This window comes from Heteronotia binoei, chromosome 1 (assembly GCF_032191835.1).
Source record: "Heteronotia binoei isolate CCM8104 ecotype False Entrance Well chromosome 1, APGP_CSIRO_Hbin_v1, whole genome shotgun sequence".
NCBI lineage: Eukaryota > Metazoa > Chordata > Lepidosauria > Squamata > Gekkonidae > Heteronotia > Heteronotia binoei.
The window spans coordinates 285,434,872-285,459,068 of record NC_083223.1 but is presented as its reverse complement, the minus strand read 5'-3'; the positions used below and the strand labels follow the sequence as shown (position 1 = coordinate 285,459,068).

Here is a 24,197-nt window from a genome sequence, read left to right as displayed (position 1 = left end):
TGGAGCCCCCGGGAGGCCTTGCTGCAGAGGTAGAGAAATCTCCTGGCCGGCCCCCAGGCTGTAGGAATGCTGAGTCCATCACGCAGAAAAGAGGCACCAGCCAGCCTTTGTGAAACACAACGTGTAAGGCCCGGACTGAGAGCGATGGAATGGCTGCCTCCCCAAAGCCCGTCTTCACACAGCTCCCCCCCCGCCCCAGTTCAGCTCTCCGTCCCCGCCCCCTCCCCATGGGCCCAGCAGCCCCTCTCCTGGGGCATCAGCAGCTCCAGCGCCGGCAGTCAAGGGCGCCTCACTCGCCAGGCGCAGAAGGATCAGTCTTGCACTGGACATGAGGCCAAGTAGCTCTCCCAGTCAGCTTCAACCAGTTTGTACAGCTCCATCGTGGCCCGAGCATCCTCAACCGAAGAGTGGCCGTTTTGGCCAACCTGCAGGGGAGATGGGAAAGGCAGGCTGAAGGCAGAGGCTCACTGCACACACACACCCCCACCCAGGGATCCCGCCCCTCCCCAAGACTCTGCAAAAAGCCGGACAGTTTCTAGCTATGTTTTTATCCCGCCCTTCTTCTTCCAAGGTGCCCCGAGCAGCACTCCACCCCGGCTTATTCTCACAAGTCTGCTGTGAGGTTGGTGAGCCTGAGGAAGGACGACCAGTGAGGGGATTCGAACCTGGCTCCCTCCATGACACTCTCCTGAGGGGGTGTAAGCCCAAGCCCCCTTCTCCATCTTTAGTCAACCCCTTCCTATGTTCACTCTGGCCCTGGTACCAGACTCCCCGGACTCTTCGCCATTAGGAGCTATATGTCCTCAGAAGCACACGAATCCTGCTACACTGGACTCTCAGCCCTGTTGCGTCCAATCAGTCACAGGGGTTTCAGCTCAAGAAGGGCATTTCCTCTGTGTGAATCTGCATCAGTGCTCCTTGCCAACTTCCAGCCAGCTTCCTGCTGGAGCCCATTTGTGCATGCTGTACAGAGAAGGACTCCAGATCACGCTTCTCTCCCACACGACTCAGCCTGCAGAGCCTAACTGCATTCCTGTTTCTGAGAGCCAACAAGCAGTCTAGAAGCCATTTTCCTGTGTTGTCCTAAAACAGCATCAAGCCTCCCTGGACACTCTCCAGACACCATAAGAGGCCAGCAGGAGCCGCACGGACTCAGGATAAGTCTTGGAGATGCAAGTGGGGAAGATGTTGTTATAGACTTGTTAATTGCATCCTCTCTCCTGGACAAAAGACAGCAAAGGCACTTCTGGACACGATATAACTTCATGGAGATCATCCCCATTGTGTTTAGCTCTGGTGTCACAATAGGAAGCAATCTGGCCCCAGATTCTCCCATCATACCCTTTTGTTTATGCCTGGTGGTTTCCAACCAATGGACTAATAGACAAATTAAAAACTAATAAGTCACCGGGTCCGGATGGCATACATCCGAGAGTTCTGAAAGAACTCAAAGTTGAACTTGTGGATCTTCTAACAAAAATCTGTAATCTTTCATTGAAATCTGCCTCCGTTCCTGAGGACTGGAAGGTAGCAAATGTCACCCCCATCTTTAAAAAGGGTTCCAGAGGAGATCCGGGAAATTACAGGTCAGTCAGTCTGACTTCAATACCGGGAAAGTTGGTAGAAACCATTATCAAGGACAGAATGAGTAGGCACATTGATGAACACGGGTTATTGAGGAAGACTCAGCATGGGTTCTGCAAGGGAAGATCTTGCCTCACTAACCTGTTACATTTCTTTGAGGGGGTGAACAAACATGTGGACAAAGGAGACCCGATAGATGTTGTTTACCTTGACTTCCAGAAAGCTTTTGATAAAGTTCCTCATCAAAAGCTCCTTAGAAAGCTTGAGAGTCATGGAGTAAAAGGAGAGGTCCTCTTGTGGATCAAAAACTGGCTGAGTAATAGGAAGCAGAGAGTGAGTATAAATGGGCAGTCTTCGCAGTGGAGGACAGTAAGCAGTGGGGTGCCGCAGGGCTCGGTACTGGGTCCCATCCTCTTTAACTTGTTCATAAATGATTTAGAGTTGGGAGTGAGCAGTGAAGTGGCCAAATTTGCGGATGACACTAAATTGTTCAGGGTGGTGAGAACCAGAGAGGATTGTGAGGAACTCCAAAGGGATCTGTTGAGGCTGGGTGAGTGGGCGTCAACGTGGCAGATGCGGTTCAATGTGGCCAAGTGCAAAGTAATGCACATTGGGGCCAAGAATCCCAGCTACAAATACAAGTTGATGGGGTGTGAACTGGCAGAGACAGACCAAGAGAGAGATCTTGGGGTCATGGTAGATAATTCATTGAAAATGTCAAGACAGTGTGCGTTTGCAATAAAAAAGGCCAACGCCATGCTGGGAATTATTAGGAAGGGAATTGAAAACAAATCAGCTAGTATCATAATGCCTCTGTATAAATCGATGGTGCGGTCTCATTTGGAGTACTGTGTGCAGTTCTGGTCGCCGCACCTCAAAAAGGATATTATAGCATTGGAGAAAGTTCAGAAAAGGGCAACTAAAATGATTAAAGGGCTGGAACACCTTCCCTATGAAGAAAGGTTGAAACGCTTAGGGCTCTTTAGCTTGGAGAAACGTCGACTGAGGGGTGACATGATAGAAGTTTACAAGATAATGCATGGGATGGAGAAAGTAGAGAAAGAAGTACTTTTCTCCCTTTCTCACAATACAAGAACTCGTGGGCATTCGATGAAATTGCTGAGCAGACAGGTTAAAACGGATAAAAGGATGTACTTCTTCACCCAAAGGGTGATTAACATGTGGAATTCACTGCCACAGGAGGTGGTGGCGTCCACAAGCATAGCCACCTTCAAGAAGGGGTTAGATAAAAATATGGAGCAGAGGTCCATCAGTGGCTATTAGCCACAGTGTGTGTGTGTGTGTGTATATATATATATATATATATATATATATATTTGGCCGCTGTGTGACACAGAATGTTGGACTGGATGGGCCATTGGCCTGATCTAACATGGCTTCTCTTATGTTCTTATGTTAACAGGTAAACCCATCAACGCTCTTAATCCTTTTTCCAAACTGTCTTGGGAGCCGCCCCTCCATGATGTCAGGAGTCACATGAAAGAGTGTCACAGATCATTTGACCCCGTGTCATGGGTCACCTGATATCACGGCCTGGGGATATGATTTAGGTTCTAAAAACCCATGTGCTTGACTACTCAGGTGTGTCTCTACAGTATCCCCCACTTTGAGGTCTGAAAGGAAAGGTCCCCTGTGCAAGCACCAGTCGTTTCCGACTCTGAGGTGACGTTGCTTTCACAACGTTTTCACAGCAGACTTTTTACAGGGTGGTTTGCCATTGCCTTCCCCAGTCCTCCTCTACACTTTCCCCCCAGCAAGTGTTTGGTGTAGTGGTTAAGTGCGTGGACTTTTAACTGGAAGAACCGGGTCTGAATCCCCACTCCTCCACTTGCAGCTGCTGGAATGGCCTTGGGTTAGCCATTAGCTCTGGCAGAGGTTGTCCTTGACAGGGCAGCTGCTGTGAGAGCCCTCTCAGCCCCACCCACCTCACAGGGCATCTGTTGTGGGAGGAGAAGATATAGGAGATTGTAAGCCGCTCTGAGTCTCTGATTCAGAGAGAAAAGGGCAGGGTATAAATCTGCAATTCTTCTTCTTCAAGCTGGGGACTCATCTGACCGACCTCGGAAGGATGGAAGGCTGAGTCAACCTCGAGCTGGCTACCTGAACCAGCTTCCACTGGGATTGAACTCAGGTCGTAAGCAGAGCTTAGGACTGCAATACTGCAGCTTTAACACTCTGCACCACGGGGCTTGTCTGAGCCATCCCCAATTACCTGATTGGGCTAGTGATGCTGGTCATCTCTGGCGCCCCCTCCCCTATTGTTTTTCGCTACTGAACCATTTCTTCTGCAGCCTTCAAAACAGGTAAAGGATACCCTGTCTGTGTTTTATCCCTGTGTTACCCCTATATCAATTCCAAATATCTATTTTTCTTAGGAACTGTGTGATTGATGCATGAATTATTTCCTTTGTTTGAGTGAGTGATTTCTTAATAAAAATACTTTTAATTTACCAAAAATCTCCTCATTATTAAAGGGGAATTCTTGGGAGACCATCTCCTGTATACACAGGTTTCTGACCCCGCTTAAGTTGGCCATCTTTGCCCACCAGACTAATTCCCCAAGCTCTTTTGAGAGCAATTTGGCTTACAAGGGAGGCAAATGCCCTTGGCAAAGCAGCCTAGTTTGGCTCTCCTAAGAATGGATTTAGAAAACATGGCTCTATGCAACAAAAGCATGCTCACAGCCCCCTTGCAAAGGAAGGCATTAATACACCCCATGAGGGGAAAGGAAGGCAGATGGGGAAAATGACCCCCCCACACACACACCCACACACCAGCCAAGGGCATGCAAGCCCAGAACAGCCCCCTGCAGGGCACCAAATGCCCTCTTGTCTCTCTACATTTGTCTTACTCCTTCAGAAGCTGCTGAAGCTTCCCTCGGTGAAAGCCCACAACTGCCCGGGCGCATGCCTTCTCCACTGTGCCCCCCTCTTGTGGAACAGCCTGCCCAAGGAAGTCAGGAAAGTGCCCAGTCTCCTGGCTGCCTCCAAACTCTGCAAGACTGAACTATTCTAGAGAGCTCACATAACAGGGCTGTGCCGTACAAAATTAGCTGCATAAATAATAAAGGTTCTTACAAAATAAAGCTCTCATCTTACCACACCCCTTTACCACAAAGCGGCAGCTGAGGATAAGCCAGAAGGTCCTCTGAAAGACCAACCCAGCCCACTCCCCCCCCCAACAGAACAAACAGGAGCTGACGGGCAGCAGCCAGAGGGGCTGGATGCTCCTTCCGGGCTCCCTGCTGGGTTACCTGGATGTCCCTGTGGAGCAGCTGCTTGGTGAGGCGTTTCAGGGAGATCGACTCATTCTCAGGGAAGCCGGCCTTGCGGTTCAGGAGGGGGATTCTCGACGTATCCCTGGTGGCCGGCTTGGGGTGGAAGTATTTGAGAGCCTTGAAGTCATTGTAGACGGCATGACCGATGACAATCTTCCCAGACAGGATCTTCAGAATCTGAAAGAAATGCAGAGGGGGTCTCACTCTGCACCAATGGACAAAGGGAAGAGGGACCAGCCCCCCCGCCCCCGGCCGTACAAAGCCTCAGACGTTCCTGTGCAGCCCGTGAGGCAAAGCCTTGCCCCCCCCCGGTCTGCCCCCCAGGTACACGGCCCCACCCTGGGGCTGACTCCTTGCCTCCCCCGGCCCCTTCTGATCCTTGGTGACTGGACTGGATCAACTGCCAGAGGCCTCCGGTCTAAGAACTTGACCCCCGGCAAGACTGAAGCAGCAGCCGGGCCTTCATAGAGCCAGTGGTTGCTCTAAGTCTAGACCGGGAAAGCCTCATGCAATGCCCTTCCGCCAAGAGACAAGAAGCAACTGCATGCCCAGAAAGACAATGAAGATGCTCCTGGGGCTGTGAGGCACAGAAAAATCCCCAGAACGCACCCTCACCCCTGACTGACAACTGAGCTCAATGTCTGCCTGTTCTAGAAGCCGACAGCCAAGTTCAGGTATCTTCCTATGGTGGGGAAGTCCTCTCCTGGCACACCAGCAGGCTTCAAAATATCCAGCATCTCTGGTACTTCTGCTGCTGTAAGCTCAAATGGGAACAGCCCCTATTAGCAGGGCAGAGAAGCCACCAGGCTGTGATGTGCTGCCAGCTCTTGAGGCTGTGAAATCAGGGGGCTCCACAAACATGCACGTGAAGCTGCCTTCTGCCGAATCAGACCCTCCTTGCTCCATCAAGGCCAGTCCTGTCCAACGTTCCCTCTAAACTGGGGAGTCTGGTGAGCAAAAATCCTGCTTTGTGAGCTCTTGGCATTAAAGTTGTGAGCTCCTGCATAGATTAGTGTGCTCTGGGGTCCTCCTTCCTGAGCTAAGACAAAACTGTGTGAGCTGGAGGCTAAAAATCTGTGAGCTAGCTCACACTAACTCAGCTTAGGGGGAACACTGGTCCTGTCTCCTGTCTGGCAGCAGCTCTCCAGGGGCTCAGGCTGCAAACTTTTACATCACCTCCCACTCAACCCTTTGAAGCTGGAGATGTTGCCAGGGATTGAACTTGGAACCTTCTGCCTTCAATACAGAGGCTCTTCCATGGAGCCAAAGCCCCTCACATCTAGGAAGCTCAAGAAGCATCCGTACGGGACACGTGTGGGAAACCACACAAAGCAAGAGATCTGAAAGCAGCAGGGCATGGAAGGCCCCAGTGGGAACCAGAGCAGCCAGCTCCACAGCCCCCTCACCTCTTTCTGGGCTGCCTTGAAAGGAACAGCGTTTGTCATGTGATGCCTCCGAATGCCACTCCACCTAGTCCGGTAATTGGTAATGGGGTTGACTGGCCGGACGTATTTGTCATACATTACGTCGCCATAGTAGCCCACGATGCTACATCTGGCCAGGTCGCTGTTCCGCCCACCGGGCCCAGTGCCCACCATCTCACAGTCAATGGCCACCATTTTGCTGGGCTTCTCTGGGGCTGAGTTGAGGCCGCTCTCATACTCGCTCCACAGGTGGGCTCTGCTAATCCCGTGGGTGCCACAGTTGCTTTTGGTCCCGTTGGGCAGTGCAGAGCTACTTCCTGTTTTGCTGGGTGCTGCTGGGGCCTCAGACTGCGGGGAGGGGCGAGAGCCTGAAGTCTTGCTGCTGCTGCGTGAGGCATTTTCCTTGGGAAGCTTTCTGGCCCCGCCTCCAAAGCCATCTTCCCTTCCTGCTCCATCTTGGCCACCCTGACCGTCCACCTTCTTTCTCTTCTTGCCCCTCTCCTCATCCACCCCTGTGCCTCTGTGGGAAGCGTCCCGTTGGGGCAGGGCAGACTCTGGCGGCAGCTGTCTCTGTTTCAGGAAGCCCCTTCGCTCCAAGAAACGGCGTCGCCTGACAAAGCGCTGGTGCTTCTTGCTGCCTTCCGAACACCTTCTGGGGCACTCATGAAGGGACGTATCCAGATTGATAATGATATCCGACATGGCTGGTTACCACGAGCAGGCACTTCTCTGCAATAGCGACATGGCACAAACTGCCTCACGTCGTCATCTAGGGAAAGAAGTTGGAGGAGAACAAATTTGTCTTTGTTCTTAGAAACACAGGCATTTCTCCCAAATAACCACAACAATTCAAAATGCTTGCCAATAAAGCAAACAAATGGGTATGCCAGACATTTACTGTCGTGATTATGGACACAGATTTCAAGCAGCCATGCTGGATCACAAACAATTTCTAAAAGAGTTCAATGGACGTAGCATTTTAGGGCCAAACAACATACCACAAACCAGCAGCGAAGTTTGCATGTTCTCTTGAACTCTGAATGCTCGGTTTAGCATAAATACCTGGACATTTAAGATTTCCCCTTGTCTTCAGTGGAAATTGGGCTCACAGGAGGTTTGGCAGGGATTAAGGATGCCTTTAACTCCTTTCAGTACAAGGACATTTTTAAAAAATATTGCATGGTACAATCTGTTTATCTGAGAGATTTCTGTTACTCTCTTCCACAGTCCCTTCCCAGCAAGGAAAGGCACCGCTTCCCTCCCACAGTCCAATGGGAGACTCCCAAGTCTGCAGTTTTACAGGAGGAAAAGAAGAGAAGCTCTGTTGGCTCAGGCCAATGGCCCATCCAGTCCAACACTCTGTGTCACAGTGGCCAAAAAAACTCAGGTGCCATCAGGAGGTCCATTAGTGGGTCTAGGACGCTAGAAGACCTCCCACTGTTTCTTCTCCCAAGCACCAAGAATACAAAGCATCACTGCCCCACACATAAGAACATCAGAGAAACCATGTTGGACCAGCCCAATGGCCCCTTCAGTCCAACACTCTGTGTCACCCAGTAGTCAAAAACCCAGGTACCATCAGGAGGTTCCACTAGCAGGGCCAGGACTCCAGAAGCCCTCCCACTGTGCCTCCCCCAAGCACCCAGAATACAGAGCATCACTGCCCCAGATGTAAGAACATAAGAGGAGCCATGTTGGATCAGCCCAATGGCCCATCCAGCCCAACTCTCTGGGTCCCAAAGTGGCCAAAACTCAGAGTCGTGCAATGGAACCAGAAGAACGGGAGCACTCCCACTGTGCCCCCCCCTAAGCACCCAGAGCATCGCTACCCGGACCTGAGAGCATAAGAGAGCATTAGGGGAGGGACGGTGGCTCAGTGGCAGAGCATCTGCTTGGTGAGCAGGAGGTCCCAGGTTCAATCCTTGGCATCTCCAACTAAACAGGGTCCAGGCAAATAGGCGGGAAAAACCTCAGCTTGAGACCCTGGAGAGCCATGAATGGGGCTGTGGCTCAGTGGTGGAGCATCTGCTTGGGAAGTGGAAGGTCCCAGGTTCAAATCCCCGGCATCTCCAACTCAAAAGGGTCCAGGCAAATAGGCGGGAAAAACCTCAGCTTGAGACCCTGGAGAGCCATGAATGGGGCTGTGGCTCAGTGGTGGAGCATCTGCTTGGGAAGTGGAAGGTCCCAGGTTCAATCCCCGGCATCTCCAACTCAAAAGGGTCCAGGCAAATAGGCGGGAAAAACCTCAGCTTGAGACCCTGGAGAGCCATGAATGGGGCTGTGGCTCAGTGGTGGAGCATCTGCTTGGGAAGTGGAAGGTCCCAGGTTCAATCCCCGGCATCTCCAACTCAAAAGGGTCCAGGCAAATAGGCGGGAAAAAACCTCAGCTTGAGACCCTGGAGAGCCATGAATGGGGCTGTGGCTCAGTGGTGGAGCATCTGCTTGGGAAGTGGAAGGTCCCAGGTTCAATCCCCGGCATCTCCAACTCAAAAGGGTCCAGGCAAATAGGCGGGAAAAACCTCAGCTGGAGACCCTGGAGAGCCATGAATGGGGCTGTGGCTCAGTGGTGGAGCATCTGCTTGGGAAGTGGAAGGTCCCAGGTTCAATCCCCGGCATCTCCAACTCAAAAGGGTCCAGGCAAATAGGCGGGAAAAACCTCAGCTTGAGACCCTGGAGAGCCATGAATGGGGCTGTGGCTCAGTGGTGGAGCATCTGCTTGGGAAGCAGGAGGTCCCAGGTTCAATCCCCACTGGCATCTCCAACTCAAAAGGGTCCAGGCAAATAGGCGGGAAAAACCTCAGCTTGAGACCCTGGAGAGCCATGAATGGGGCTGTGGCTCAGTGGCAGAGCATCTGCTTGGGAAGCAGGAGGTCCCAGGTTCAATCCCCGGCATCTCCAACTCAAAAGGGTCCAGGCAACAAACCCTCAGCTGGAGACCCCGTTGCCAGTCCGAGTAGACCAGACTGGCTTTGCGGGATCCACGCGCAGGCAGCGTCGCATGTCCTCCCAGGCTCCCTTGCGGCCGAGGGGCTCGCGGAGCAGGGAGCGGCGCTTCAGGGCCAGAGTCGCGGCGGGGCGGCCTACCTGGCAGGGGCGCTGTGGACGGCGGGCGGAGGCGTCCAGGCGCCTTTGTGACCCGCGCGGCGCAGCCTCTCCCCCTCCGGCCGCCACCTCCACACGGGCGAGGGGCGCACAGGAAGCGGAAACGCCGCCACGGGTCCTCCCTCCCGCCGCCTACCTGGGGCTTCCGGCCCGCCCCTTCCGGCCCTTCTAGCCCGCCCACAGGCTGCCGGGGAGAGCGGGACGGGAGCCGGCCGGGGCCAAAGCGCGAGGAGGGAGGCCGGGCGGCGCTCAGGGGCGGGGCACGCCTGCTTTTGCATAGGGGGGGCCTGATTGGCTGGTGGGCGGGGCCGCGGCGCTACCTGCGGCAGGTGTGCGGGGCCATGCGCGGCTTCTCCGCGGAGGAGCAGAAGGGCTGGGCGGGGGGCATCAGCCGCCTCCTCCGCCGCTACCGCTTCCTGCTGGACGCCCCCCTGCTGGTGAGGGGGGGAGGGAGGGGCGGGGCCTCTGCCCCCTGCCAGATTCAGAGCTGGGGTAGAATTTAGGCCACTAGAGGAGAGATAGTGGGAGGACAATGTGGGGAAACTATTCTGGCCAGAAAGATCTCTTGGTTGGCCAAACTGGCTCTTGAAGCCCCCACAGCCCCATCAGCTGGCTTGTAAAAGCCATTTCTCTCTGTAAATCGCTGTGCTTAAAGTTGCTTTCTTTCCACTTCTCTCCCCATCTTCCTTCCCTCATGCATCTGGCATTCATGTCTTGTGGCTCTCAGACATCTGGCATTTATTCTATGTGGCTCTTACATTAAGCAAGTTTGTCTGGATTAGTAGATGGGAAGAATCAGATAAGGGGAGAAGTTCTCATCCGACAATAGCTGAGCCCAACCTGAGATCTAAAGAGCCCAACGTGAGATCTAAAGACACTGGCCAGTATGGGGTGCCCATCTGCACTGCAGCGGGTGAGAAAATTGCCACATTGACCCAGAAGAGATCTATTAGAGATAAGTGAGAAGTTCTCATGGTAGAACCTATATATACTTCAGACATTTCCCAGGATCTTAATGCTTGCATCAGAGAGCCATACGGCTTTCTCTGGGCAGGTTAAGCCAAAAGCTGGGTTAAAGATCTTTAACTAAAGATTGGGCTGATAGAACTTAGAGAAGAGAAAAATTGGGAACTTAAGAGTTTTAGAACACTTAGACTCTAGCAGGTATGAGATCTGCTAACTAAAGAAATAGAGTGTGTAAGTCCTAACTACTGAAACTGGAAATTATCTGAATTATATAAGCATGTATAAGAGTTCTAATTTTAAGAGTATAATATAAGAGTGCTTTCTGTTTTTGTTTTCTATACATAGCTTGAGCGTACTGTCTTGAGAGAGAACTGGAGAATAATACAGCTTATCTGTTGTTTTGAAAATTCTTTGAGTCTCATGTATTAGATCCTGAGAGCTTTGGGTTGTTTTGGGGAACTGTGATAAAAGAAAGTGTTTATGAATTATATAAAACGAAAATCCCCCTACACTCTGGATCTCTCCCTCTCCTCTTCCGGCAGGAGTTCTTCACGGATGAGCTATGGGGCGGGCTGCCCCTCTCCTGGCAGGGGGCTCTGGCCGATCTCTCCTCCCCACAGCTGGCAGCGCTCCTGCTGGAGAAAAGCACCCCAGGCCGGCAAGTCAGGTGAGACATCGGGAGTGGTGCCCCCAGGTCTCAATCGCCTCAGGAGTGCACCCACCTCTGCTCAAGGGGCGAACTGTCTGGAAAGCAGAGTCGCTGGCTTGTGGGGTGGGGGTGCCACATCTGGCCCCCAGTGTGGGTAGGGAGGGGTACTTGCTCCTGAAACAGGCTGCTGCCCAGCTGCTGAGGAGCTTTTCTTTGCACTGCTTCAAGAGTTGAGGGGGAGAGGAGACAGATGATGCCTGCGTTGTGTCCACGTCTGTGATGGGGCAGCCAGCCCAGCACACAACAGCCCCACTGACGGCTCCCCACTGAGCTGGCGGCTGCTCTGACTTCTTCCTTGGTCTTTCATTTTTTAGCTATCCCTCTGTGTGGCCACTCTCCCTCCTGGCCTTCAAAGCCACTGCCCATGCCTTGGCATTTCCCCGAGGACCCAGGGGCGAGGTGGGGAAACTGGTTGATGGGAAGCCAGAAGAATTCAGGGGAAACCAGTGGCACAGCTCAAAACTGCACCCCCTTTTCCGGAAGCACGTGAAGCCAAAAAAGCAACATGAAATCCAACAGCTGGCCGAGGTACACCTCCCATTTAATCAGGAGGGTGGGGTGGGGGAAACTCAGGCAAGTGAGCTGAGCTGCTGAATGCAAGGAAAATCAAAAGAAGACCCCGCCCCCCACATTCCAGGTAACAGGTGGACTGGGTAGGGATCACTCCTAAACTTGGCATGCAGGTGAGGGAGACTCATGAACTCTCAGGGCTACTAGCTGTGGTCAGCAGAGGGATTCTACATATTCAGAGGCAGACATCCTCCAAATGCCTAGACTAGGAGGTAATATGGGAAAGCCTGGAGACCAAGTCCTATGAGGAAAGGCTGAAGGAGCGGTAGGACCAGAACCAACGGGTTGACATTAAATCAAGAGTTTCCGGCTCAACATTAGGAAGAACTTCCTGACCGTTAGAGCGGTTCCCTCAGTGGAACAGGCTTCCTTCTTGGGAGGTGGTGGGCTCTCCTTTCTTGGAGGTTTTTAAACAGAGGCTGAATGGCCATCTGACAGCAATGAAGATCCTGTGAATTTAGGGGGAGGTGTTTGTGAGTTTCCTGCATTGTGCAGGGGGTTGGACTAGATGACCCTGGAGGTCCCTTCCAATTCTAGGATTCCTGACCGTTAGAGCAGTTCCTCAGTGGAACAGGCTTCCTCCTCGGGAGGTGGTGGGCTCTCCTTCCTTTGAGATTTTTAAACAGAGGCTGGATGGCCATCTGACAGCAATGAGGATCCTGTGAATTTAGGGGGAGGGGTTTGTGAGTTTCCTGCCTTGTGCAGGGGGTTGGACTAGATGACCCTGGAGGTCCCTTCCTACTCTTAAGATTCTATGATTCTTCGGGAGGTGGTGGGCTCTCCTTCCTTGGAGGTTTCTAAACAGAGGCTGGATGGCCATCTGACAGCAATGAGGATCCTGTGAATTTAGGGGGAAGTGTTTGTGAGTTTCCTGCATTGTGCAGCAGGTTGGACTAGATGACCCTGGAGGTCCCTTCCAACTCGTCTATGATCTATGAAAGCCTCGTCTTCTGTGCCCTGCATGCTTGGCCTTCAAGGGCAGCTGCTTGGCTGCTTAGTGTAGGGAATTGAGGAGTACAGAAACCTTTCCTAGGGTTAGGATCGACAAGGGGTGGGGTTGAAACTGGCAGGAGCCCCATAATTTGGCAGAGATAGAAACTTGTTCCAAAGTATTCATGGTTCATTGAAAGAAAGCCATACTGTACAAATATTCCAGCTGGAAGTAATTTCAGTATTCATCTTACAGAAGGGAAAAGACAAACCAGCATTTATAAATAAACTGCACATTAACTATTTAGGAATGCATTCTGGCCGCTTGGCAAGACTTAACCGCAGCGTTGGCAGAGGGGCCTTTAGCATCTCCAACACTGGTGTCAAATACCTTCAGAATCCCGATTAGCTGTCAGTCAAGACATCGGATGGTCAGACCCTTCAGTCTTCTGACCAGAGTCATTGCATCACTAGGTTAAGAACACCCTTCCTTTCTAGACAAGAGCTTGGAGCCCCAGGTCCTGATATCTAGATTCCTTGACTTCGAGATTTGAAGTCAGACATGTACACTGTCCTTTCAGAACAGAGTACAGGGTGTGTTGTCAGGCTGAAGAGCTTCCTGTAATGCCTTATGGGAGAGAACCAGAGAGAGGTCTAAGCAAATTCTGGCTGCTGTACAGAACTGGCCTGTCTCACCATACTTTGCCATACTTTGTGAGATGGGATGCTCCGCTCTTATGGCCATCTCAGTGTCCTGAAGTGGAGGCAGGCCTCACTGAACCAATCTTCTGCCAGCAGGCCAACCAGTGGCCTACATGACCTTTCCCCTCCTCATAGATCATAGAATCATAGAGTTGGAAGGGACCTCCAGGGTCATCTAGTCCAACCCCCTGCACAATGCAGGAACCTCACAAATACCTCCCCCAAATTCACAGGATCTTCATTGCTGTCAGATGGCCGTCCAGCCTCTGTTTAGAAACATCCAAGGAAGGCGAGCCCACCACCTCCCAAGGAGGAAGCCTGTTCCACTGAGGAATTGCCCTAACGGTCAGGAAGGTCTTCCTGATGCTGAGCCGGAAACTCTTTTGATTTAATTTCAACCCACTGGTTCTGGTCCTACCTTCTGGGGCTACAGAAAACAATTCCACATCCTCCTCTATATGACAACCTTTCAAGTACTTGAAGATGGTGATCCTATCACCTCTCAGCCACCTCCTCTCCAGGCTAAACACGCCCAGCTCCTTCAACCTTTCCTCATAGGACTTGGTCTCCAGACCCCTCACCATCTTCGTCGCCGTCCTCTGGACCCATTCCAGCTTTTCTATATCCTTAAAATGTGGTGCCCAAAACTGAACACAAGACTCCAGGTGAGGTCTTACCAGAGCAGAGTAAAGCGATACTATCACATCACGTGATCTGGACAATATATATCTGTTGATAGAGCCCAAAATTGCATTTGCCTTTTTAGCCACCGCATCACACTATTGACTCATGTTCAGCGTATGATCCACTAAGACCCCTAGATCCTTTTTGCACATACTACTGCTAAGACAAGTCTCCCCCATCCTATAACCATGCTTTGGATTTTTCCTACCTAAATGCAGAACTTTACATTTATCCCTGTTAAAATTCATTTTATTGGTTTCAGCCCAGTTTTCCAGCCTGTCAAGGTCATCCTGGATCCTGTTTCTGTCTTCTACTGTATTTGCAGCCCCTCCCAATTTAGTATCATCTGCAAATTTAATAAGCATTCGCTCTATTCCTTCATCCAAATCATTGATAAAGATGTTGAACAAAACAGGTCCCAGGACAGATCCTTGAGGCACTCCACTTGTCACTCCTCTCCAAGAGGATGAGGAACCATTCACGAGCATTCTTTGGGTGCGATCTGTCAACCAGTTACAGATCCACCTAATGGTAACAGGATCCAAACCACATTTTACCAACTTGTCAACAAGGATAGTATGTGGAACTTTATAAAAAGTCTTACTGAAATCAAGATAAACAAGGTCAAGCATTCCCCTGATCCAGCAAGGTAGTCACTTTCTCAAAAAAAGAGATCAGGTTAGTCTGACATGACTTGTTCTTGAGAAAACCATACTGGCTCTTAGTAATCACATCGATTCTTTCTAAATGTTCCAGGACCGACTGTTTGATGATTTGTTCTAAAACTTTTCCAGGTATAGACGTCAAGCTGGCGGGTCGGTAGTTACCTGGATCTTCTTTTTTCCCCTTCTTGAAGATGGGGACAACATTCGCCCGCCTCCAATTTTCCGGCACCTCTCCTATTCTCCAAGAATTCTCAGAAATAATAGCCGGAGGCTCAGAAATTACAAGCTTTTTTAGAACCCTTGGATGCAATTCATCTGGCCTTGAGGATTTAGTTTCATTTAAAGAGACGAGGCGTTTATGTACTACCCCTATGCTGATCCTAAGTTGGAATTTCATATCCTCCTTATATGTTCTGTTTTTGCCATGTTTTTGCCTCCTCCTCCTCCTTCCTTCCCTCGCTGTCGCCTTGTCTCTTCTTATTGCTCTCCCAAGTTGCTGCAGTCTGGGGCACGACTCCTCTGCTGTGGAGAGAAAAAGGCCGTCCGTCTCCAAGCAGTCTGAGGGGCCTTGTGGCCCCCTGCCCTTGGATGGACCCCCCCAGGGGGCTTGCAAGCTCTCTCTGACCTTTGACCTCCCTCTTTCTTACAGCTGGTGAAGAAACTCAGTGACCTCACAGGGTGCCGCTGCGTGGTGGATGTCGGCTCTGGCCAGGTAGGTCTGGGGGGGAACTCTACTGCTCTCGGAATTGTGGGGCTGTAATTCCCTCCCCAAATTCAGAACTTGGCCCTGGGCAAAGGGCATGACACTTGCTTTTTAAAATTCATTTGTTCCCCACCCTTCTCCCCCAGTGGGGGACCCAAAGCAGCTGACAGCCCTCTCTTCTCCTCTCGAGGTCACAACAAACTTGTGAGGTAGGCTAAGCTAAAAGGTGGTGGCTGGCCAAAGGTCAGCCAGGGAGCTTCCGTGGGACAAGTGGAAACCCAAGTCTCCCAGCGACTAGTCCACCACTCTTGACCACTACATCGCCCTGGCGCTGTGCTATACTCACATGAGACAACACGAAGGGGAGCGATCACGGGGCGTGCGCCTTGTTGGGATCCCAGAGCTGATGTGCCTGTTCTTGCCTCTTTCCCTGAAGGGCCACCTTTCCCGCTTCCTGGCATTTGGCCTCCACTTGGCCGTCACTGCAGTGGAGGAAGACCCACACCTGGTGGGCCGGGCAATCATGTTTGACCAAGAGCTGCTCCAGGCCCTGAAGAAAGAGCAAGCCAGAGGGACACAGGTAAGGCGGGTCTGGAGAAGGGAGGGAAGGGCTCAAAGCCTGACTAAGGCACGATACACCGTAGAAAGTGGATTCCCAAAGGGCAGCTGTCCCCCTCTGCCGCAGAAGCCAAGGGATGCATGCAGTAAAGACTACCCTGTACCTACTGTCCTGCTCCTTTGTGGAGTCTTTCTCCTGGACTCTTCCATGGCCCAGCAATTCTAATCCCTTTACAAAAATGCTTTCCTGTTCTGTTTTGCACATGCTGCGGGATGCTAGAAGCCTTCCTGGTCTCCTCAGGCAGCCTGACCCATAAGGCAGGGGCCACCCCAGAGAAGACACGTGAACAGGCACCTGCTGATCTTACCTGTTTGCAGGTTGGCACCTTCAGAAGGTTCCATTTCACAGGGGAGACTTCTCTTCCTCCACCCCTTGAGGGCCATCGCTGCCTCCTGTGGCAGTCAGTTCCACAGGCAGAGCAAGGTGTCAGGACCTTTTCCTTGCCTCTGGAGGCTGGACCTTGCCCAAATGCTAAGCCAGGACTTGGGTGGGTCTGTGGTGCTTGGCAGAGCACGGGAGGCTCTCAGCTGTTCCTCTCATTCCCTCGCAGACGGCAGGCGACCTCTCTCTCCGTGGGCCGAGCCATGTGGTGGGCCGGGTTGACCCCCAGGCCCCATGGCAGGAATTCTTGCGCTTGTTGCAGCGAAGGAGGGGCAAGGAAGGTTCCCCCGCGGCGGACAGCCTCTTTCAAGTTGATGGAACCCCAAAGACGAGGCCCAGTTTCCGGGGGGGAACTGCAGAGAAGGGCTGCCAAAATGCCAACAGCCTGGTGAGCGACCGGGAAAGCTGCCAACAGGCTAGGGAAGCCTCAGCGTCCGAGCCACAAGGACCCTGGGGGGGAGGGGGCCTCCGGCTGCTCTCCTTGCACAGCCCCCCTCCCCTGGAAACGCCTGTGCTGCTGACGGGCCTCCATGCCTGCGGGGATCTCAGCGTGGCCCTCCTGCGGCACTTTGCCCTCTGCCCTCAGGTGGTGGGCATCACCTCGGTGGCTTGCTGCCACATGAAGCTGAGTGTGCGGGCGGCAGGCACATCCACCGGCCCCGGGGGCCACGGCTACCCGCTCAGCACGTGGGTGTCCAGCCTCCCGGGCCACCAGCTCTCCTACAAGGCCCGCGAAGGGGCTTGCCACGCCATCGAGGGCTACGCGCTGAGGCTCGCAGCTGAGAGCGCCACCTTGAGGACTCACTGCTTCCGGGCAATGCTGGAGACGGTGATAAGGGCCGCTGACCCCACCAAGAAGCGGCTCGGGGTGCAGACCATCAAGAAGGCCCACAGGCTGACCTTTGAAGAGTGAGTGCAGCTGGGTGCGTACGAGTATGCGTGCAGGGACACATTGTTCATGCCGTTCGTGGCAAGCCTGGCCTTCAGCTCCCTGGCCTGACCCACCAAGGCCCCAGGGGGGCTTTGCACATCCGGGAACAGCCACCCCCACTCCAGGCTTGTTGGGGGGGGAGGGGTCATCATCACTAACATTGGAGGCTGCTTTGAACCACAAGAAAGGCGGGAGACAAAAGTTGTAAAGGATCCAGTCTTGGTCTGAAGCCACAGGACAAAGGGCGAGTCCCCTCGGGCACCTTTCAGACCAACCAGAGTTAATTCTGGCCATAAACTTTTGTGTCCAAAGAGGGGCGTGTACGTTGTTGGTCTTAAAGGTGCGACTGGACTCACACTTTGTTCTCCAAATGTTTTAATAGATTTTACACTCCACGTTTCTCACTCAGTGTCAGTCAGTGCAACCCACAGGATAAGACACAACATAAAAGAAACCTTGTTGGATCAGGCCAATGGCCCCTCCAGTCCAACACTCTGTGTCACATAAGAACATAAGAGAAGCTATGCTGGATCAGGCCAGTAGCCCCTCCAGTCCAACACTCTGTGTCACATAAGAACATAAGAGAAGCCCTGTTGGATCAGGCCAGTGGCCCCTCCAGTCCAACACTCTGTGTCTCATAAGAACATAAGAGAAGCCCTGTTGGGTCAGGCCAGTGGCCCCTCCAGTCCAACACTCTGTGTCCCATAAGAACATAAGAGAAGCCCTGTTGGGTCAGGCCAGTGGCCCCTCCAGTCCAACACTCTGTGTCACATAAGAACATAAGAGAAGCCATGTTGGATCAGGCCAATGGCCCATCCAGTCCAACACTCTGTGTCACATAAGAACAGAAGAGAAGCCCTGATGGATCAGGCCAGTGGCCCATCCAGTCCAACACTCTGTGTCACATAAGAACAGAAGAGAAGCCATGTTGGATCAGGCCAGTGACCCATTCAGTCCAACACTCTGTGTCACATAAGAACAGAAGAGAAGCCCTGTTGGATCAGGCCAGTGGCCCCTCCAGTCCAACACTCTGTGTCACATAAGAACATAAGAGAAGCCATGTTGGATGAGGCCGATGGCCCATCCAGTCCAACACTCTGTGTCACATAAGAACAGAAGAGAAGCCCTGATGGATCAGGCCAGTGGCCCATCCAGTCCAACACTCTGTGTCACATAAGAACAGAAGAGAAGCCATGTTGGATCAGGCCAGTGGCCCCTCCAGTCCAACACTCTGTGTCACATAAGAACATAAGAGAAGCCATGTTGGATCAGGCCAGTGGCCCATCCAGTCCAACACTCTGTGTCACATAAGAACAGAAGAGAAGCCCTGATGGATCAGGCCAGTGGCCCATCCAGTCCAACACTCTGTGTCACATAAGAACAGAAGAGAAGCCCTGATGGATCAGGCCAGTGGCCCCTCCAGTCCAACACTCTGTGTCACATAAGAAGCCCTGTTGGATCAGGCCAGTGGCCCCTCCAGTCCAACACTCTGTGTCACATAAGAACATAAGAGAAGCCATGTTGGATCAGGCCAGTGGCCCCTCCAGTCCAACACTCAGTGTCACATAAGAACATAAGAGAAGCCATGTTGGATCAGGCCGATGGCCCCTCCAGTCCAACACTCTGTGTCCCATAAGAACATAAGAGAAGCCATGTTGGATCAGGCCAGTGGCCCCTCCAGTCCAACACTCTGTGTCCCATAAGAACATAAGAAGCCCTGTTGGATCAGGCCAGTGGCCCCTCCAGTCCAACACTCTGTGTCACATAAGAACATAAGAGAAGCCATGTTGGATCAGGCCAGTGGCCCCTCCAGTCCAACACTCAGTGTCACATAAGAACATAAGAGAAGCCATGTTGGATCAGGCCAGTGGCCCCTCCAGTCCAACACTCTGTGTTACATAGAAGCCAAAAAACCCAGGTGCCCTCAGGAGATCCATCAGTGGGGCCAGGACACTAGAAGCCCTCCCCACCAAGCACCCAGAATACAGGGCATCCCTGCCCCAGACATAAGGACATAAGAGAAGCCCTGTTGGATCAGACCAATGGCTCATCCAGTCCAACTCTCTGTGTCACAAAGTGGCCAAAAAAAACAGGTGCCATCAGGAGGTCCACCAGTGGGGCCAGGACACTAGAAGCCATCCCACTGTGCCCCCCCCCAGGCTCCAAGAATACAGAGTATCAGTGCCCCAGACATAAGAAAAGCCCTGTTGGATCAGGCCAATGGTCTATCCAGTCCAACACTCTGTCACTCGGTGGCCAAAATCCAGGTGCCATCAGGATGTCCATCAGTGGGGCCAGGACATTAGAAGCCCTCCCACTGTTGCCCCTCCCAAAGCACCAAGAATACAGGGCATCATTTGCCCCAGACATCCATCTATACTCTGTGGCTAATAGCCATTGATGGACCTCTGCTCCATGTGTTTATCCAATCCCCTCTTGAAGCTATGTTTGTATCTGCCGCCACTTCCTGGGGCAGTGAATTCCATGTGTTAATCACCCTTGATTAAAGGTAATGTAATAAGCAACATAGTAAAAAGGTAAAGGTAGTCCCCTGTGCAGGCACCAGTTGTTTCCGACTCTGGGGTGACATTGCTTTCACAACGTTTTCACGATAGACTTTTTACGGGGTGGTTTGCCATTGCCTTCCCCAGTCATCTACACTTTTCCCCTAGCAAGCTGGGTCCTCATTTTACCGACCTCGGAAGGGTGGAAGGCTGAGTCAACCTGGAGCCGGCTACCTGAACCAGCTTCCGCTGGGATCGAACTCAGGTCGTGAGCAGAGGGTTCTGGCTGCAGTACTGCAGCTTTACCACTCTGTGCCATGGTGCTCTAATAAGCAACACAGTTAGAATATAGAAACCTGAAACAGATGTGCAGTTACACACTGCAGAAAAATGATATCACATCAGTAGAAAATAATGCAGCGAGAGCAAGATAATGTATACAAGGAACAGGCAAGGCCTTCCCCAGGCGTCATTCCCACTTCCTGTAGAGCATATATATGGCATCGCAGGGCTGCCTTCCAATCTCTGAGGCAGTGGGCACCTTTCTAATTCTTATGGTTGCCGTAGGAGGAGGTGTCAAGCACGATAGACAGCGCCATGCCCACACGAAGAGGAAGGCCAAGTTCAGGGGCAAAGAGGAAGACCTTTAAAGACCACATCGGGATCCCGTAGTGAGTGAGAGAGAATACAACCAACACTGTGGTGCTGAAATGTTTTAATCTGCACAGCCAATTAGACCCCATTGTGTAACTGTGCATCATTTAATGTGTCATGTTAACAGATCCACTTTGCTTCAGTTGTTCTGGCTGGTTCTCCAGCCCAAATCCTGTTAATTGGATTGACTCGCTCTGTCTAATCCTCCTTGAGGAGACAGGTGGACTATAAATAGCATAAATAGATAATACCTGCAGGGGCCAGTTGTGTGAGTGCCTGCCTTCTAAAGACATTAGGCAGCGACCCACATGGTGGTGGTGGGCGGGGGGGTGGGGAGCTCTGCATACTGGTTGGGCAGCCTGAACCCCTCCCCCTTGCCCTGACAGCCTGCTTCAAAGGAGCTCTGGGACACATATTCCGTCCCCCCCCCCGCCCAAGAAGGCAGACATCCTAAGCAGGAGGGACATCTGAAGCTGCCTTCTCTTGAATCCAAGCCTCCTTGGTCCATCAAAGCCAGTCTTGTCTCCTCAGACTGGCAGCAGCTCTCCAGGGTCTCCAGCGGAGGTTTTTCACGCCTCCTTGCCTGGACCCTTTTGAGTTGGAGATGCCGGGGATTGAACCTGGGACCTTCTGCTTACCAAGCAGATGCTCTACCATTGAGCCACCGTCCCTCCCCTAACTGGCAGCGGCTCTCCAGGGTCTCAAGCTGAGGTTCTTGAGGCCTCCTTTCCTGGACCCTTTTGAGTTGGAGATGCCGGGGATTGAACCTGGGACCTTCTGCTTACCAAGCAGATGCTCTGCCACTGAGCCACCATCCCTCCCAAATAATACTTTAATTCTTTTTTTCTAATAACCTGGGACCTTTTTTCCTGGACCCTTTTGAGTTGGTGATGCCGGGGATTGAACATGGATCTTCTGGTTACCAAGCAGATGCTCTTCCACTGAGCCACCTTCCCTCCCCTACATATGAAGCTGCCTTCTACTGAATCAGACCCCCCTGTCCATCAAAGTCAATCTTGTCTACTCAGCCTGGCAGGCGCTCTCCAGGGTCTGAAGTGGAGGTTTTTCATGCCTCCTTGCCTGGACACTTTTGAGTTGGCAATGCCGGGGATTGAACCTGGGACCTCCTGCTTACCAAGCAGATGCTCTACCACTGAGCCACCGTCCCTCCCTAGCACTTATGAAGCTGCCTTCTACTGAATCAGACCCCCCTGGGTCCCTCAAAGTCAGTCTTGACTTCTCAGACTTGGCTTCTCCAGGGTCTCCAGCGGAAGTTCTCTGGTCCCTCCCCCTGCCTTCTACTAAAACAGACCCTCCTGGGTCCATCAAGATCAGTCTTGTCTACTCAGACTGGCAGCCGCTCTCCAGGGTCGCTGGCAGAGAAAGGTCTGTCCCATCACCCACTACCTGGTCCTTTGAACTGGAGATGCCGGGGATTGAACCTGGGGCCTTCTGCTTGCCACGCAGATGCTCTGCCACTGAGCCACCGTCCCTCCCTGCCTGTTCCCCTTCCCAGGTACATCCGGCTCGGGCTGCAGCGAGTGGGGCTGGACCCAAACGTGGCCCTGGACCACGTGGCCTTGGAGTCCATGCTGGGCCAGCAGCAGAGGGTGGTGGCCTTCTTCTCTCTGGCCCTGCTGCTGGCCCCCGTGGTGGAGACCCTCATCCTGCTGGACCGCATGATCTACCTGCAGGAGCAAGGTACGGGCGGGGCAGGAGGGCTGTGCGCAGGGAGCGCAAACAGGTCACTGCTGAGCGAGGGGGAGCAGCTCTCACGGGAGGTGGGCAAAGCAGCCACGTGGCAGACCCAGCGTGGCAGCATCGATTCAGGGCCCAGCCCTTGCATAGCCGCAAAGTTCACCAGGGAGCCGCGGTAGCCTGGCCAGCCTCATGGGGTTCTTGTGCCCAGGCCATGGGTGCTGAGTCTGGGGGGTGGGGTGGGGCGGGGCGGGGAGAGTGCTCTACAGAGCCCTCAAGCAGCTTCTTAGCCTTGAAGGTGCCAGGCAGCTGTGGGGGGTGGGGCCTAGCAACGAGGCACCTGGAAGGACTGTACCAGGCATGGAGTAGCCAAGTAGCAGCTGCTGGTGGCAACTGGGTCTGGATCTTGTGAATTTGGGGGAGGTGTTTGTGAGTTCCCTGCATTGTGCAGGGGTTGGACGAGATGACCCTGGAGGTCCCTTCCAACTCTAGGATTCTATGACTGTTAAGAGCGGTTCCTCAGTGGAACAGGCTTCCTTGGGAGGTGGTGGGCTCTCCTTCCTTGGAGGTTTTTCAACAGAAGCTAGATGGCCATCTGACAGCAATGAGGATCCTGTGAATTTAGGGGGAGGGGTTTGTGAGTTTCCTGCATTGTGCAGGGGTTGGACGAGATGACCCTGGAGGTCCCTTCCAACTCTAGGATTCTATGACTGTTAAGAGCAGTTCCTCAGTGGAATAGGCTTCCTCGGGAGGTGGTGGGCTCTCCTTCCTTGGAGGTTTTTCAACAGAGGCTAGATGGCCATCTGACAGCAATGAAGATCCTGTGAAGTTAGGGGGAGGCGTTTGTGAGTATCCTGCATTGTGCAGGGGATTGGACTAGATGACCCTGGAGGTCCCTTCCAACTCTAGGATTCTATGACTGTTAAGAGCAGTTCCTCAGTGGAACAGGGTTCCTCGGGAGGTGGTGGGCTCTCCTTCCTTGGAGGTTTTTCAGCAGAGGCTAGATGGCCATCTGACAGCAATGAAGATCCTGTGAATTTAGGGGGAGGGGTTTGTGAGTTTCCTGCATTGTGCAGGGGATTGGACTAGATGACCCCGGAGGTCCCTTCCAACTCTAAGATTCTATGATTCTTTGGGAGGTGGTGGGCTCTCCTTCCTTGGAGGTTTCTCAACAGAGGCTGAATGGCCATCTGACAGCAATGAGGATCCTGTGAATTTAGGGGGAGGTATCTGTGAGTTTCCTGCATTTTGCAGGGGTTGGACTAGATGACCCTGGAGGTCCCTTCCAACTCTAGGATTCTATGACTGTTAAGAGCGGTTCCTCAGTGGAACAGGCTTCCTCCTTGGGAGGTGGTGGGCTCTCGGAGGTTTTTAAACAGGCTAACTGACAGCAATGAGGATCCTGTGAATTTAGGGGGAGGTATCTGTGAGTTTCCTGCATTGTGCAGGGGGTTGGACTAGATGACCCTGGAGGTCCCTTCCAACTCTAGCATTCTATGAATCCCAGCGCTGCCAAGAAAGCTCACTGGGGTAGCAGCATTGATGCTGGGATGGTCCGCTGAGGGAGGCAGTTGTGGGCTGCCCTTCTTCCCCAGAGACTGATAATTTCCTTCCCCCTAAAGCAGCTTGCTTTGTTCTCTACCCCTTCATCTCACTGCAGCTGCCTCACTCTCTCCCCTCCCCCGCCCCCCAGGAGCTCTCCCTCCAATGCAAGTGCCCAGAGCTTCTTGACAGCCCCCCCCCTTGTTTGTCTCCCCCCAGGCTTCCAGTGCGAGTTGATCCCGCTGTTCAACCCCACCTTCTCCCCCCGAAATCTTGTGCTGGTGGCAGCAAAGACAGAAGGGCTGAGCTCTGCTTTTGCTGGTTGGGGGGCAGAGAACAAGAACGTGGAGAGAGAGGGCAGGAATGCCAGCCCAGAAGCAGGCCGGAGAGCAGGTTCTGGCTGGAGCACCTGACGGGAAGCGACCGGAGAAGCCCAGCTTCGAGCACAGACTCTCCACCGCAGACCCGCCTGAGCCAAGAGGAAAGGGGAGGGGGGGGGGGTCCGTGCTTCAATAAATAATGCCTTCACAA

General features: G+C 52.8%; 2 protein-coding genes across 2 annotated transcripts; one reads left to right on the top strand and one right to left on the bottom strand.

The window, feature by feature from the left end:
• Positions 1-302: 302 nt before the first annotated feature.
• On the bottom strand, positions 303-7,063 carry ISG20L2 (interferon stimulated exonuclease gene 20 like 2). Its single transcript, XM_060261457.1, has 3 exons — positions 6,289-7,063; positions 4,859-5,059; positions 303-425 (listed from the first exon to the last, which is right to left on the bottom strand). Exons 1-3 carry the CDS (start codon positions 7,006-7,008, stop codon positions 312-314), a joined length of 1,035 nt encoding a protein of 344 aa, XP_060117440.1. The 5' UTR covers positions 7,009-7,063; the 3' UTR covers positions 303-311.
• Positions 7,064-9,748: 2,685 nt separating this feature from the next.
• Positions 9,749-24,197, top strand: METTL25B (methyltransferase like 25B). The gene is made up of 8 exons (XM_060256713.1): positions 9,749-9,845; positions 10,917-11,041; positions 11,398-11,611; positions 15,284-15,346; positions 15,774-15,917; positions 16,507-17,246; positions 21,943-22,127; positions 23,886-24,197. Exons 1-8 carry the CDS (start codon positions 9,750-9,752, stop codon positions 24,077-24,079), a joined length of 1,761 nt encoding a protein of 586 aa, XP_060112696.1. The 5' UTR covers position 9,749; the 3' UTR covers positions 24,080-24,197.